A 17,304-nucleotide genomic window follows, 5' to 3' on the forward strand; every position below is an offset into this window, starting at 1 on the left:
CCAAATGGTGTGAAACTAAAGTCTAACTTCTTATCTTTCAAACCGTATATTGTTTTAACCGTGTACGTTAGCCTTGGGTTTACCAGCGTCGGCAAAGGGATGCTAATGACTAAATAAAATATATGTGGCCGTGAAAACACCGGAAAGTGTGACATTGTAGATGTGTCCAATTTGGGATTCAGTCTCTTTAATTCTATGTTTGAAGCCCTGTGTATACCCTGCTCTAATCAATCAGTGTCAGAAAAAGAGATGAACCTGACATATATAGATATATAGAATAAATCAACAGCAGTCGAAAAACAATCTCAAGGTTTTGACTGGATCATGTACAGTAGCTCTCATCCGCAAATGGAGTTTGCTCGGTTGCCATAGAAATGTAGATGTTCAAACTTGATTTTAACATTTCCATGGCAACCGAGCAAACTCTGGTGAAGACAAATGGAGAGATTTTAGTATTCTCTTTTGTCTGTTTTGTCCTTATTTAACTTTTTTGAGGCATCCAACCACTACATTTCTGAAACTGCTCAGATTGTGAGGTGAAGCAGAGATGTGGATATGTGCATCGTCTGCAAAGGAAGCTGTTAGGGTCCTCACCTTGGTGAAGAGTCTCCACCACTGCCAGTGTCGCAGCTTCAGGTAAGCAGCACAGTTCCTCTGGAGGACCTTCAGGGCACTGAGCTGCTGCTGCTTCTTAGCAAAGGCCCTGAAGGAGGAAATGGGGCAATGACAAGCGACAAATTAATTATGTTTTTAAAGTCTTTAGAGTGCAGAGGTCTGGGAGTCATGGCTTATAATTTTTTATATTCTGCTTATATATATATATATATATATATATATATATATATATATATATATATATAGTTCTTGGGATTTGTGCAATTGTCGCATCTTGGGTATCCAAATGCAGAAATATGTTCATATATAATAAGTTTGACTAAAAATCCAGAGACACTCACTTGCGTGCCAAGTATCCACGGCAAACAGACTGGAAGTAGATGATTATGTCAGTGATCTTCAGATCTCTCTCCTCCTCCAGATGAGCCAGAACACCCGTCCTAAAGAATATCTTACTCTGACCGATACGGAACAGGTTGGGGTCCAGCTCCAGGGCTTGGATCTATAAAAAGCACAAAAAGAGTTGAGAAGGAATTTACCCTTGTAGGTAGGGTTACATTTACATTTTATTTTTAAATATATTTAAGACATTCTACTGGAAAACAGTTTGATATATAAACATATCTCAAAATGTTTATACTTAAAAAAAACAGTTTGACTTAACCTTTTCATATGTATAATTGATTATACTAGAGAAGAGAGTTAGCAGTTTTACCACTGAAATACAGCTAAAAAAAGAAAGAAAAAGCACTACCATTCTCTCACAGGCTTGCTTCCCATCCATGAATCCCTTGGGAATAGCGTTAGGTGTCAGGATCTCATATCTGTGAACAAAAGAGAACATATAAAATATATGAACTATACATAAATACTGTAAACTGTAAACTTTCCCTCTGTGTAAAATGGAGTTACAGGGTTCAAAAAGCATCTTATCACCTCTGTCTGAACTCCTGGAAGACGATGCGGTTGGGGAAGCCCTGTCTGCAGATACGAATCCCCTCCAGGACTCCGTTACACCTCAGCTGGTCCAGAACCAGGTGGGGCTCCAGTTTACCAGCCTGAAGAAGAAACAAATACACTATTAAGACCAGTAACAATTTGCATGATATTTGTATATCTTGCAATTCTGATTACTGGATTTCAATGCAATGCAACAAACCAGAATCATAAATTTAAAAAAAGGTATTTCACTTTTTCACTGCTTGATACACAGCTTCTAACAAATAGATTTAGATTCTTTATTTACTCTTTTTTCGTGGTTGGGGATGATGCAGCGAACAAAGTTGGGGTTGGTGTTCCTCAGTGTGGCCATGAGCTTGGTGAGCGACTCCTTGTAGAGCTGTCCCACCGTACGAAACATGCCCTTCTTTGTTTTGTAGGTGGCGCCAAAAGCTGTCTCGTTCATCCCTGCCACCTGGTCCAGGCCCACGATACGGTCCACTGGTGGGGAGAAGGGGAGGACTGGTTAGAGTGAGAAAACTTCACAGGGAACAGAGAAAACCCAGCAGCACTGCCACATTGACATAATGTAGCTACATGAAGTGCAGACGGATGAAAATTACATTACACACTACAGTCAAACATCAGCACTCTAACAAAGTAGCACTCAAAGTCTAGAACTACCAAAAGCTCCTGCAGCTGCAGATGGAGAGCGTGGCCTATCTATTCCTACAGGTCTGTACGCACAGGGCTCTATATGTTGTGTTTCCTCTGAGAGAAGCACCAGTTTAAAGATGATTTACTCACTAAGCATTAACTAAGTTAAACTGGAAGAATTTAAATGCTCTTCTCTGGTCATAGTGGAGGAGAGATAATGCTTGATGGCATTTGTTTATGACACAAAACCTTCATCGACATATTAGCAGAAAAATGATCTCTATGTATTGATTTTTAATTTAAGAAAAAGTAATGTGATTTTAATAGTTTTTAGACAACAATGAAGCTCTATGGCACAAAGGCATAAGATAAATGAGGCTTTGGATACACACAATTATTGTTAAATTCATTGATAGTTTTGGTCTTATTGTGAGAATTCTTAACAGTTGGAAAAGTATATAATATCGCCAGAATTCCATCGAATAATAAATCTTTTTCGAATCTGGGAGTAATGTCAGCTGATGTATAAAAAATAATAATAATAAAAATACATAGCACGAGTTATGACATTAACTAATGTTCCACTGACTAAATTAAAGTTACAAGTATTTGATGAGTCACAGACAGCTGCAGTTTAAACTGAGGTGATGTACGGCCTGCTGCTGTCTGGACGCTCTGCTCTGACGTCTGAGCTCGTAGCCAAGACAAATACCAACATCTGCTTTTAATTCCCCGCCACCGTGATTCTATCAAGGAGGGAGGAAGGCGGGAAATTAATGTCATTAAATTTTCTTCAGTCAAGCTTCAAATCCTCAATTTGCTCATGGATGTATCACATCACAGAGGAGGGACAAAAACAAATGAAAAAAATATATATAAAGACTATACAGACTGCAAACAGCTGCATGAGATTGTCAATGCTTGCTTCGGGGCGATTGACCATACAAAGATCACTCATGTCAGCCTACAAAACAACTGACACAAATAAAAAGCACACTAGTTGAACTAGAGGAAGCAGTTGACTATATTCTACTTTTACTTATATAGGGATTACTACTGCTTTTGGCTGAGACAAAGGGAGCCATGCAGCCTGGAAGCAAATGGGAGCCATTGTAGCTATGACAGACACAGCAACGGCTGAAGCATGACACAAACAGCCAGATCTGGGCAAAAATATAACAGTGCACTTTCAAGAAGTTAACCTGCTCGGGGAAGCTCTTATATTTGGCCTCCGAGCACCTCAAGCAGCTTGGCTTGGTTTCACAGTCAAATACTGATCATTTTCAGCTTTTATTTATTTTGGCCCAGGTCTGCTACAGCACGACCCCGTCATTCACCTGCCGGGTCATCCAGACTAGTGACATTGTCATAGAATGAAGCCCTTTGAATGTTCTGAATCTCTACAACACAGAGAGAGAGACAGGGAGGGGGTGTTAAATGTGTTCTTAGAAATCATTAATGTAAAGGCCAGACAGCTGTTGTTAGTAGGCTTGAGTGAGAGACATATTGACGTGCTTGTTAGCTGAATAAGCAAACAGTACATAACGAATCTTAAAGGATGAGGTACTAAAAGTATTCCTTATAGTATCTGGTACCCTTTTTTCTTTTTTTAGAGATGATTAGATGGCAGCTTACCGTCTTTCCAAAGTTCAGCCACAAATTTGTCAGTTGACTGATGCAGAAGTGTGGCCACATTGTCATTCAGGGGGTCCATGTTCTTCATCAGCCACTCATCTGCCTTGTAGTCCACCTGTAACAATCAAGTGGTACGACTCAGATACAAGGACAAAACTAATACCACAGTTATGAGATAGGAATAGATATACGATAAGATATGCCTTTTAGTAAGGGAAATTTTCAGTGTTGTCAGCAGTATATAGCAAAAATAGAAAGAAGCATCATTAAAATAACAATAAATAGTAAACAAGCAATATTAACAAGAAATAAAAAAGTATTAACAATTTAAACAAGAAATGTAAAAAAAAAAAATAGTCTGTCTAATGGTCTTCTTTCTTTTTCTAAGAGTAGAATGTTTTTACATTTTTTTGTAAATTTTTAAAAATAACTTAAAATGTATTGATGTTGAAATTATTCAAAAACACCTTCACAAAACCTTGGTAAACCATAAAAGTAAGTTAGTTCCACAAAGCCTCTAAAAATAAATATCCTGCTATTTAAGATATCATTCTGAGCTTTGTAAGAAAAAAAAGTCATTATTCTTCGCACATGACAGCTGTGAATCAGAATATCTCAATATGAGAGTTTTGTAAAAAATATGTTTATGGGGAGAGGGATGCTTCAGTGGGATTGTTATTGGTGTATTTATGTATGTATATGTTGGATGAAAGTTACGAACACGTACTTGAGGTAATTTGGAAAAAGGGTCTAAATTAGTACAAATAGTTTTAGCCTTGTTAGTTTACAAACCTTGTTTTTGTTATTTGTTTATGTTATTTATGTGCCGATTGTATTAAGACATTTTTTTAATCTCTCAAATAAGGGGCGGCTGAGGCTCAATTGTTAGAGCTGTCGCCCACTGATCGGAAGGTCAGAGGTTTGATCCCCGACCATGGCAGCCTACACGGTGAAGTATCCTTGAGCAAGATACTGAACCCCAAATGTCTCCCGATGCTCTGTTCATCGGTGTGTGAATTAATTCCCAATGGTGGCAGGTGGCACCAGTGTGCCCTGGTAGCCTTGGCCACCAGTATGTGTGTGTGTGTGAATGGGTGAATGGGCGCAGTCTGTATTGTAAAGCGCTTTGGTTAAAAGTGCTATATAAGTGCAGTCCATTTACCATTTTAATAACATTGGTTATATATTATTATATATATTGGCCTAAATTTACAGAATTAGCAGAGATGTAACTGGAATACTGCCTGCATATTGCAGCCTAGGATGTTAAAACATGAGTTGTATCAATATACATAACATTATGTCCGTACATCTGTCACATTATGATGATATACTTCACATTCTGGCATTAATATACTCTACAGGCCACAGTTTAAGTGATTCAGATTGCACATGTGAGGTAACATTTTTTGCATATTCACGTTTACGACATTTGGTTTTTTGCACAGCAGACGTTCTTACAGTTCACATCTCTGAGTTTTTGACTGATTGTGGTGTAAAACGACACAGTCCGCATAATGGTAAGCAGATGTGCTGCTCAGCAGCAGGTCTCCCTGCAAGACTGCATTCTATTACATAACGCCACTCACAACATTTAAATCTGCTCCAATACAATGTCATATAAATCAAACCGGGTCTCAGTGTTTCCCTGAAATCCCACCACAGGAGAATCTTGCGTCATTGTTTTATCTGAGTGCTGACCGGCAGCAACTTTTCACTTTCTGTTTAACTTTTGCAGACGGAGATCAGGAAGGAAAAGAGATGTATTGAATGTCTGAAAGTGTGGGCGTAAAAAGAAATAAAGCAGCTGGTCCTACGCCGAACAAAAGGACAATAAGCAGCAGGAGATTCATATATAGATTATATATATCTCTGAGTAACATGGAGATCAAACAGGAAATTAATCCCAGTGTGTGCCAGGAGCTGCCTTAATTTAAAGGCGTGTTAAAATTTAAGGTAAACTAAAGCAGTTGAAAGTACATATAATAGCCACGCGATAGCTTTTAGTCGGGATGCCCCAATCCAACTTTTTCAGTCCTGTTATTGATACTCATACCTGAACTTTGGTTATCGACTGAAACTGAGTACTGATCCAATACCAGTGTTTAATTAATAAGCCTTTATGCATCACTGTGAAAGTAACTGGGATCAATTTTTAATGACGTCAGAAAGAAAACGCTTTGGTGGACACAACCACAAATTTTTCAAGAAAAACTTTCTTCTGAAAACCCACCAGCAATCGACTACCAGTTTAAAAAGAAACACACATCATCAGTGGATTTAAGCAGACACAGAAACCTGCTGACTCTAATTCTTAAAGTGGTAAAAATGAACGTACCTTGCCAGCGTAGTGGATGATGCAGAAGTCGGCCTTATCTTTGAGCTGACGGGGCTTCTGGAACTTGGTGTGTGTGCCCTGCTCCTGGATCAGCTTGTCCACAAAGGTCTTGTCCGTGGCCTTGGGGAACCAGCACTCTTCGTCCAGGAGAGCCAGTACTCCTGGAGGGTTTGCCTGAAGGAACATTAAAACAAAAAATAATATGTTTAAAATAGTGGCATTTCATCAAAATCACTTTATTCTACATGTCTCGTTTAAAAAATTCCTCCTGAGCAAAATTTGGGAGCCATGGATAATAACCAATTCAATTCATCTTTGACAGAACTGCAGGCTGTTTACACAGAGCAGAGAAGAGAGGACAAGAGAGGTTCTATAGAGGTTATACAAATGTAAATAATTCAAAAATGTACATATAAATTCAATTTTACTTTTGTAAAATACATTATCAAAGAAATTGAACTTTTTAAAGGATTTAAGGATATCATTATAATTGTGTTATTTTGCACAAAAGCCATTTTTGAGTTCTCCCTACTTCTAACCATGATTATGTCGTTTCTATAGAGGTGCAGGATTTATACATTGCAGTGAAAAGCAAGGCCACAGTGAGTAAAATGTGTCAGAAGCAATAAAATGCCTTTGAAACTGTTTGGGTTTCATAGAGTTAAATAAGTATAGTACGTAAAGTTTAATCCATCTAATTAATATTAGTAATCATTCACACTGACCGGCCTCTCAATGAGGTCGATGCAGGGCTGCAGGTCGAGGCCAAAGTCGATAAAGCTCCACTCGATGCCCTCTCTCTGGTACTCCTCCTGCTCCAGGATGAACATGGTGTGGTTGAACAGCTGCTGCAGCTTCTCGTTGGTGTAGTTGATGCACATCTGCTCAAACGAGTTCAACTGTAGTAGGAGAGAAACACAAGAAAAGAAGAATACTTTTACTGGAAATGTGTGTAAGACGACAGGAACCTCAAATAGCTGATAGGATGAACACATCCTCTACAGAACAAAAAAACATTTCTTCTTGCAACAACCTGACAAACTGTCTTAGATTAAAAAAACTGAAAACATTTTAATCCAAACCTGGAAAATCTCAAAACCCGCAATGTCAAGGATGCCGATGAAGGAGGCGCCCTGCCGTTTGGTTCTGTCCAGAGCTTTGTTAATACGATGGACCAGCCAGCGGAAAAGACGCTCATATGTTGCTTTAGCCAAGGCCTCGACAGCAAAATCAGCCTGGGTGGACAGAGAGAAGAGAAGAGAGGAGAGGAATAAAAATAATAGTGAGACAATATAAGGAGATACAAAGTTGAAATGGCGGAGAACAAACAGTCAATATAATTCAGACGAGATTTCAGAGACATAAAGAAGAAGTGGATGCATCTTGGCACCACTGTATACCGTAAGTGTTCCATGTACTTATTATTACGTATTAATATCTAAAACATTGGAGACAAAAGCTGTAGCCATTGAGCTGCAGCCATAATGAGCAGAAGTCTGAAAGAGTACTGCACTTTAAATGAATGAATTCATGAATTCATAAACAGGAGACGTACTTTGGAGCGGTTTCACAGAAGGTAAAACTAACTTTCCATTGTGCCCAGCACAATATGAAACCAGATAAAGTATGACTTAATTATTAATTAATTTAATTATTTCAACATTACAGTGTGTATTTAGTGACGGGTCCTAAAACAACGACACCCCTGTAGCTCAGCCATGACTGTGTGGTGAATAAGGCAGCCCAAGGCTTGAAACAGGGCAACAGCTATACATTAATGTAAGCAATTCAGTATATTCAGTACATAAATACAAGTGACAAATTATCCTTTGCATTTCTTAGATGTTCAGTACAAATTTCAAACCAATCAAGTTAAAAGTACCCCTTTGGGGAGGCTTAAGATACAATACAAAGAATTGCAAAAGTGATTAAATTTAGCAAATGGAGCAAAGCTGTAGGATTTCACAAGGTCCCATAATTATAGATTTAATCCAAAACTGACCCAGAATGTGAAAGTTAATCAATTTAAGATGCAGAGTGGGATACCAAGAAAAAGAAAGAAAAAAGATTTGTGATCAATTATTGCATGTTTCTTTTCAAATGCAGCTTGGGGCACTTTTATGTGCACAGGCTTGTACTTAGAACTTTTTTTTTTTTTTTTTTTAAATCAAAGTACAAGATATTATTTAATGCAGTTGCTATAATTGTACTGATGATTTAAATGGGAGAGTTTATGCCAAAACGAAACAGATATTTAGTACTGGTATCCTGGCTGTTAGATTTATAACTCCTTAACCTACATGACTCTTTTACTCTATAATGAAATCTTTAGTGTTATGGAGGAGCTCAGCTCGTGACAAAAAATAGAACATACGTGGTGTTAGCTAACTGACCTGCTCTTTAGTCTGCGCTTTCTGGACGTAGTCTCGTCCCACTTTGATCCGTGGGGAAAGGATGGCTCTGGTAAACTCCATTACATTCAAACCCAGCAGATGACACAACTTCTGAGCAGCTGGAAAACAAATGGAAAAAGCACAAGATAGGGGGGAAAAAGTTTATTCTAATGACAATTAAAGGAGGCCACAATAGGTTTAAAACTGTATATTCCTCCTACACATGCTCTGTATGTCGAGACATTAAGGAGAAATTGATTTTTAGAAGAGATATTTCCCAGTTTGATTTTGCTGATTAGATCAATATTATGACAAAAGCTCTCTAAAAGCAATAAAAACTGAACTTGCCTATTTTCCGATCACGGATTAATATTAAGATTTACCACAAATCTTTCAAACATGTTTTCTTATGAAACGTAACGGGGAAAATGTTATATTTTACATGGCTGGAGAGTGTGGAAAAGTTGAAAGAGCAGGAGCCGGTCAAGTTTAGCCAAGTCTCACTACTAAAAAACCCATCTGCTTCAGTGGTGGATTCTGCTCATCGCATTTGGGAATATCTGGCCGAGCTGCATCACTTGAATTGGACTCATTCTCTCTCCCCGTCTCCGTCTTTTAAGTGCCAAATATGCAGTGCCACATGTGGAGGAACTGGAAGACTGTGCCCCATTTCCTTCAGGAGTAAATCCTCATAATAATGTGGCTTAATGGCAGCTTGACAAGGCTCGGGAGCGAGGGAGGACATAAATCAGCAGTCCCTCTGTTCTGTGGACGAGGACGCTGTGTGAGGGAGGCAGGAAAAGGGGAGCAGAGGAGGTGAAGTATATATGCGAAGAGGAAAAGGAGGAGAATAATGTCTTGACCTGTGAGCTCCGTGCTACGAGGTTATGTAGCAGATGTAAAAGAGTTGCTGTGTGTGTGTGTGTGTGTGTGTGTGTGTGTGTGATACGTACCAGTATTATCAGGCATTGAGGCTTGGTCAGAGTTTCTCTCCTTCTTAAAGTTAATGTTACCAAACTGAAGCACCGAGGACACCACCTTCAACATGGCTACAGATATAAAAAGAGAAAAAAAATACTTTTTTTAAAGTATCACATGGATGTAAAACTGACAATAACAGGTTGGTTTCTTTGCCATGGAAGTAATAAGAAAGGACCACTTAAGGCTTGGTGATAAATTCATTTAATCAGTTCATTCTCATTTTAAAATGAAAACTGATTTTCTCTTTGAAGAAACTTTGACATGCCCTCATATAGGCTATGGTTTGTTACTTAGCATGCAAATAATATGTTTATAAAATAGTTTTGTTCAGGGATCCAATACATGAGGTACCTTTTATATATTTAAGAAGTAAATTTTGTTCTTCCTTAATCCCAATAGGGAAATTCATTTAGCTTGTTTGCTTTTGTTAATTATATTTCCCAGCCCAAGGACCATTTTAAATCTTAATCTTATTGAAGATTAATATTAGTATTAAAAAAAAACACAATTAACACTTTCTTTCAAACTTTTAACACCCAGAGGAATAAATTAAAATTGTCCAGTTCTTATTTGGTGTCCCTTCTTCCATTGAATTATCTTTTGTTGCTTGTAAAATATGTAGCAAAAATAAGTGTTTTTACAACATCATTCATTCAATCAATCAATCAATCATTCTGCACTCATTCATTGGAAATGCATCCAATTCTTTGTGATTTGTATTAACTTGTGTGTTGTACTGAAGTTGCTAGCAGGGCAGATCCCAGGAGGAGGCACATCTTTAGGTATGTTGGCAAAATGTTTGTTTACAATTCCAAAAGAGGATGTTTGGAGCCTAATATTTTAGTTTCTGTTTAATCCCTTGTGTCTGTGGAAGCCAACAGTTCTCTACAGCTCCATATGTTCTGCTTTACTGAGTCATGTCAAATTTGAAAGATTTGAGCAAATCCTTTTTGAAATGACACAGCCCTTGTATTCTGTTCAATCTGATGTGTCACATTACAAAGCCAAAGACACTTTTAGATGCTATTGTTTTACTGTGACTTCAATTTCTAAAACTATAAAACTCCTTGATAAGTATTCTTCTTCAAAAGTAATGTTTAAAATGTAATAAATGAAAGGAACCTCTTTGAGAAACTGGTTATATTTACGTATGTTTTATGCTGACATTACAGTAAACATACCCAGAATCTCCTCATGGCCGAAGCTCATAATGTGCATGGCCTCCATGGTCTCCTGGAAGTTGTCTTTGTCCTGCTGACCAGGAATTGGGATGTTACCGTTAGACAAGAAACGGTAGTTGTTGAATCCTTCCAAAAGCAGGTCCGCTGCAGAGAGAAATGTGATTTAGAAACATGGTTAGATATGATTTTAGTTCATTTTTCTAAAAAGGGAAGAACGTGTGGACGTAGGAATGGGTTTTTGGGAATTGTCACCAATGCTTGGTACAAATATGAACTACTAAATATTAACAATTTAATGTTATACTTTATACTGCTGATTAACATGACTTATCTTTTACATAATTATTCTGCCCAAATCAACCTTGTTCTAAAGTAAGGACAGAAAAGGTGATTCAGAATGACCTTTGATAGTATAAAAACTCAAGTCTACTTACATTTGAGGTGCTCTCCAGCTCCAGCCAGCAGCTGGTAGAAAATATGGAAGGTGCGCTCATCTTTGGCTTGACGAATAGCTCTGGATTTCTCCAGTAGGTCTGACACAGAACGGTCAAAGATAAAAATCTATATGGTGGGTCATTTCCTAGTTTGACCTGTACACACTTCCTCGTGTACAGGTCGAGCTAGTTAAGAGATCAGAGAATCAAGATATCTGTCTGTTTGTATGTCTTTAGATTTTCCTAACAACTGTTCATACGATCAACTAGACACCTGGTGGGTGCATTAATGATGACCCAATATTTGCAGTTGTAAATATCATAATAATTTGGAGAAAAAATGCAATTGCTATTACTTGGACTGACTGATTTAGGCATCATTATACTAATTTTCAGTCAAAAATATATTAAAATGATCAAGGTGTGGTGCAAGGATCTCTATCAATCTTTGTTTGGTAGAGAACCTCATACCACACCAATGTAAAGTTGTTTGGATGAGCTGTTCTTGAGAAAGCTGCAATTGTGCAATTGTGTGTAAAGGAAAGGTAAAATGCAGAGAACAAATTCACTGCTCGCTGCTTCAATGAATGTTTTGAAGAGGCAGCAGGAGCTGCAAACAAATTTCGATAGTATTCCATGAGGAAAATTTCCTCTTGTATGAATTTGTGTGTGTGCTCCCAATAAACACTCCTGGTTAGCCTATTTGTTAATATATTATATGCAGAATGTTAGTCAGTTCTAGTTGATAATTTCAAAACAGGATACAGGTTTCAATGTTGGCTCCAACAATGTATCCTATGACATCAAAGTTGATCCGGATGAATTTCCCCTGCAGAGATGAACACAACATAAAGCTGCTCAGGAAGTGAACAAGACAAGATACACAGAAATCAATCACCAGCATCACAACTGTTAATACACACTGAGGCCTGATTGGTGGATAATTGGACTGATACGTTTGATGTTTATAGAGTATTGCAGGAATGAGTCCTAAAACCTGGAAAGTCTTCTGGTTCCTTCTTGAAGTCAATGGGTGTTTTTTCCGTTAGCTGCCCAAAATAAACTCTGTGGTTAATAACAAAGGAATCAGAGCTTTTTATGTTTTGTTTTATGACCTATGTCAGTTAATGCCCCACTGCTTCATTTTTGAGCTTTTATGTGTCTTAAAAAAAGCAGTTGCTAATAAGTGGCTTAATAAGACTACAGTGGTTGTCACAGACATTGCCGTCTTCAGTTAAGTGGTGGTGATGCTGTAGTCATGTGACTGTGGGGTTGATTGTTTATAGCTTTGGTTACATTAGCTTTTTACTTCTGAGGATTGTATTTTAGTTGAAAAAAAATCATACGAGTGGTGCTTATTTTTTGAACAACAACAAAAACCTTTAAGTATCAATAACTTTATGTTGTCTCAGAGCTTATTTTCTGCAATAATCCAAAATTCAATGGAATAAAATCCCATTGTCCTTTTGCTGAGGAAACCAATGGGATGTTAACTTACAATTTTGGCCAAAAATACATCATCCCTGAAGCTCTATACAATAATGATAACGATAGGAGTCAGCGTGAATCCTGATACAGATCATTAACAGAAAAAAATAATAATGCAAACATTATATCACATGTTAAACAGTACACAGCAATATTTAAATAATATAATATTTTAAATAATCAAAATGATGTTTGCTAAGTTTACAGCACAACTTTATTGTGACACACTGAACTCAGCACCAGTAAATTTTACTATAAATATTTTTGGATACAGGGCCTGAGCCTTACAGAACAGAACAGTCTGTTTCTGATCAAGTGAAAACTGTGAGGCCATTTTAGCTGGCGAGGGCTCGTGCTTTAAAAGTTTTATTAGGGTCCTTTCATGGGGCAACACAGTAAGTTAGTAATTAGATAATACTGCACCTTAAATTTGACGGGTTAATTAACTACAGTAATGCTTAAGACTTCTCCTCTTGTACGTTACTATTAACAAGCGTTCTGAGTGGAGACGCCTCCAGTCTGAAAAGGACTCAGTGCATCAACGGACTCATTAATGACTAGCAGGCCCAGGGGTCCGGCTATATGACCTATGTAACTGCTTACAGGAAAAGTAGGATAATTAAATTACTCTCGAAAAGACTCTCCAGATGATACAAACAAGTCATCTAAATCTGATTCAGGTGGCGAGTTAGGATCAGCCCAGGTGGTGCTGTGAAGCGGTCACAAATGCTAATGAGGTGCACATTAAAAATGCAGTCTATCAACAATAATTTTCTTTGTACTTACAAAACGTGATGAGTTGTCGTTTTTCACTGTTTTTGCATTCCCAAAAGATTCAAGGATGGGATTGGCTTGTAAAAGCTGACGTTCCAATTCACCCTGAAAAAACAGACGGACGTTACAGAAGTCTTCGTCACCATATGACTAAAGAACAAAAATAGTGAGAAATTAACTGAATCACTGATTTTTTACTGAAGACTGTGGAAAAAACAAAAGCATGCAGACTAACAGCAGAAATCTGAAGACTTGTGAAGTCATGTGTATTTTAAAGACAGACCCAATTCACCCCAACAAACAAACCAGAGAAATGTGTGTGACAGTCCTAAGCAAGCACAAATTCACTGAGATCACGTAAACACATACATCCTTGTGTTAATGCAATCACGCACACAACCTCACCAAATTTCAGCCTCCTAAGGAGAAAACTGTGACCACCAAAGGGGAGGGGGGCTACAGAGTGAGCTATAAAGCTGCGGCATGTGTATAATATTGAAGCGTTTAGAGAAAAATATTGTAACAACTTTGTGTTGTTGCTGAGTCACTCTGCAGTTGTCCACTTTGTCAAATGAGCTAAATGACGATGTTTGGGGCCGAAATGTTTTGCTGATTGTTAAAGGTTTTGCCAATTTTAAACTGAATTTAAAGTTTCTGAGGGAGGAAAGTGGTGCATCACAAATAGCTTTTTACTAATAAACACATTTTCATCAAAGCTTCAAAGGACAGGAGTGCCTGCAGTCCAGACCTGTGGACTTATTTTCTTTTCTTAAGCAAATAAAATATAAACGTATGCTATAATCATGAGGACCATAAAAACTTTCACAACCTAATTAATGTAATTTCCAGGAGTTTTGTCTTTTGATGTTTAAAGAATGCTGATGAGCCCTGCTCCGGTTGACTGAGAACTAATGATATGTCACGGTGCTTTAAGAAGAAGAAGAAGAAGAAGAAGAAGAAAAAGAAAAAGAAGAAGAAGAAGAAGAAGAAGAAGAAGAAGAAGAAGAAGAAGAAGAAGAAGAAGAAGAAGAAGAAGAAGAAGAAGAAGAAGAAGAAGAAGAAGAAGAAGAAGAAGAAGAAGAAGAAGAAGAAGAAGAAGAAGAAGAAGAAGAAGAAGAAGAAGAAGAAGAAGAAGAAGAAGAAGAAGAAGAAGAAGAAGAAGAAGAAGAAGAAGGTTACTTTATTAATCCCACAATGGGGAAATTCAACCTCTGCATTTAACCCATCCTTTTTACACACAAGTGAACACACCATGCAAGGAGCAGTGGGCAGCACATTACTGCGCCCGGGGAGCTGTGCAGGGGTTATTGTGATTGAGAAAACATTTCTGGGAAAATTTGGGCTTTTTGTTGTGAGAGAAGCCAGACAGCCATTCTGTCATGTCAGGACAAATGTGTCCGCAGCACACAAAAGAAACACTTCTGCTTTTTCCCCCCATCAGACACTTTAAAAAGGCTGAATAAATAAATAAGCAACTTGCGCAGATGTTTGGACAGGTGGTGCGCCATGTTTTCATCTAAGCCACATTGTGGGCTTTGCCATGACCAGAGAATCCAAAGTGACTGAGAGAAAAACAATTTCTTCTGCAATGTTACTTCTCTTCTTGCAGCTGACAGAAATATTTTCCCATTACGTCAAAAATAGCTGCACACACTGAAGGTTTCAGGAGGCCATTTTCCACAAAAGGGAACTCTGTGGGATGAGGAATCAGCACTGCACTCAGGATGTGAGACATGTAATGTGATCTTTGGCCGGAGAGCATCGTGGACTGCTTTATACTGAGTTTTTGAGCAGATGGAATGAAGCAGGGCTAAACTGGATAAACCTGGTCCTTTTCCAGCTATCATAGTGGCGGCAGAGCCTTCAGAGGGCAGAGGAGTCAAACTAAAAGCCTTTGTTTCTACATAAACACAGCCCTGTGGTGAAACTTGGTAGCTGAAACTGTTCACTGGCAGCCTCTACCCATCTGTGTGGTCTGCTGTACACTCATAATAAAAACAAAGAGCCGATTACAAACAGCAGTGGGGGTCCAATTTAGCAGCATTAGAAGTTGACCCATATTCCTCTTGCAAAGTGAGCATGTCAGACATCTGATAGCCAACATAGCTGGCTCCTCCACTTGAGCTGGCCAATTGTTGTTTAGCTGTGATAAAATGTAGGCAACCCTGGATGCCTCAAAACTACTGAGACTCATGTTAAGTCTCTAAACATCCACCAAGGCTTTTTCAAGCTAAAAAAAAGAAAAGAAAGAATCCTTATCTCCTTCAAAGTATTTTTTCTGCCTTTTTAGAAAACATTTACCGGTCAAGTCTCATCTAAGTGCAGGCTGTTTGGCAGGCCATGAAGCAGTGCTTTAGGACGGATTGAGTGGAGTCAAAGAGGATCAGTCAAAACTGTTCCACTAAATCTTACGAGGCAGAGGCCAGTTGTGGATGCTCAACATCTGCTCCAGAGTTCACGAGGTCAGACAAATATTACAAGTCGCTCTTTTCACCAGCATGAAAAAGCGGAACAGTCCTTGGGAAACGGTACAAAATATCTAAATCACGACAGGACAGAGAGCCTGGAGAACTCATCTGAGCCCGACGGAGCTGTGGGTTGAACCGAACTCAATGAAAGTTTGAAAGAGGTTCTGCATTTGCCTCTAGATCTAGATGAAGGGATTAAGATGAGCTGGCTTGAAAACCAGTGGGACACTTCAATCATACTAAGCATAAACTTTGGCTAAATATATTGGTGGTGAAATTGGGATTGCAAAGGGTTGAACACTTTCCAAGGGAAGTTAAGCTTGTGAATTTTGCACAATTTCAATGTAAAATCATTTCTTGTTATAGTGAACTTATTAAAAAGTATTTTTTTAAGTATTTGAATTATAATCATGCACTGCATTCAGTAGCATTTCTCTATCATATAAAGGTTTGTTTCAATCTGCATATAATCCTATATTCCCTTTAACTACTGTTATGTCCCATTAATTCCCAGAAAATCCTGCTAATTCCTATGAAAAGTTTTCATCTTGAATATTACTAGAGTTTTGCAACCCTAGGTGTAACTATTGCTGAGCTTCTTACATACTACACATGCAGTTAATATGAAAATACACAACATCCAACAAATGAGGAATGTTGAAGTGAAAGCACCCTTAAGGCGAGGTAAGACGTGTACATATGGACCAGCAGTAGGGCCGAAAGCTTAATTGTTTTTTTCTCACAATTCACAATTTTGATAGAGCTCAAATCACAAAATCTGCAACTTATACCATTGAAAATGATTTAAAGAAGGCTATAGGAAGCGCAAATTTAAGCCAGCCACATAGCAATTTAAAAACAATATCAGAAATGTGATATTTTCCTCAAATTGTTAATCTCTAACCAGCAGATGATTGAGTTGTGATGTGGGATCATTTACAGTTCTTCCCAAACAATAAACTGGGACACTGATCCCTTTTGAGACCACCAGGAACCAAACTAGAAAACTTAGTGTTAACATGCCATATCAGTGTTACGGTAGTGTATTAGTTTATAAAATGAAGATTAGACCAATGACTTATTTCTATGAGAAAAAGTATCCTCACTATGTAGGTAATGTCAAAATTAAATGTCTTAAAGAAGCAGATCTTATTAACTCAGTGAGGACAGGAAGTACAGATCATGCAATGCAAAAGTTAAAGCAAAAACCACAGCAAGTGGGTTAAAAATCTACTGCCTGGAGTCAGGCAATGTTAAATAAATAGTGAGTTATTTGATGGTGAAGAGGAGGTGGCTACAGAGCGGGTAGAGCACCCCTTTTATACTGTAAGTGAGGTGAGATAGGTGAGAAACTACATACTACTCACATAAAACAGGGGTCCACTCTGTAGGAATGGGAGA

General features: G+C 38.1%; 1 protein-coding gene across 1 annotated transcript in view; it reads right to left on the reverse strand.

The window, feature by feature from the left end:
• Positions 1 to 17,304, reverse strand: part of LOC131977053 (myosin-10-like) — a 61,411-nt gene that overhangs the window by 16,024 nt on the left and 28,083 nt on the right. The window contains exons 8-24 of the mRNA XM_059340309.1: positions 17,271 to 17,288; positions 13,448 to 13,540; positions 11,939 to 12,002; positions 11,174 to 11,272; positions 10,740 to 10,883; positions 9,531 to 9,626; positions 8,578 to 8,696; positions 7,267 to 7,419; positions 6,910 to 7,083; positions 6,185 to 6,358; positions 3,847 to 3,961; positions 3,549 to 3,611; positions 1,862 to 2,055; positions 1,552 to 1,673; positions 1,370 to 1,439; positions 957 to 1,117; positions 595 to 703 (exon numbers count right to left, since the gene is read on the reverse strand). Of these exons, the coding sequence (XP_059196292.1) occupies positions 595 to 703; positions 957 to 1,117; positions 1,370 to 1,439; positions 1,552 to 1,673; positions 1,862 to 2,055; positions 3,549 to 3,611; positions 3,847 to 3,961; positions 6,185 to 6,358; positions 6,910 to 7,083; positions 7,267 to 7,419; positions 8,578 to 8,696; positions 9,531 to 9,626; positions 10,740 to 10,883; positions 11,174 to 11,272; positions 11,939 to 12,002; positions 13,448 to 13,540; positions 17,271 to 17,288 (1,968 nt within the window). The remainder of the gene's footprint in view (positions 1 to 594; positions 704 to 956; positions 1,118 to 1,369; positions 1,440 to 1,551; positions 1,674 to 1,861; positions 2,056 to 3,548; positions 3,612 to 3,846; positions 3,962 to 6,184; positions 6,359 to 6,909; positions 7,084 to 7,266; positions 7,420 to 8,577; positions 8,697 to 9,530; positions 9,627 to 10,739; positions 10,884 to 11,173; positions 11,273 to 11,938; positions 12,003 to 13,447; positions 13,541 to 17,270; positions 17,289 to 17,304) is intronic.

Source organism: Centropristis striata, chromosome 1 (genome assembly GCF_030273125.1).
Source record: "Centropristis striata isolate RG_2023a ecotype Rhode Island chromosome 1, C.striata_1.0, whole genome shotgun sequence".
Classification (NCBI taxonomy): domain Eukaryota; kingdom Metazoa; phylum Chordata; class Actinopteri; order Perciformes; family Serranidae; genus Centropristis; species Centropristis striata.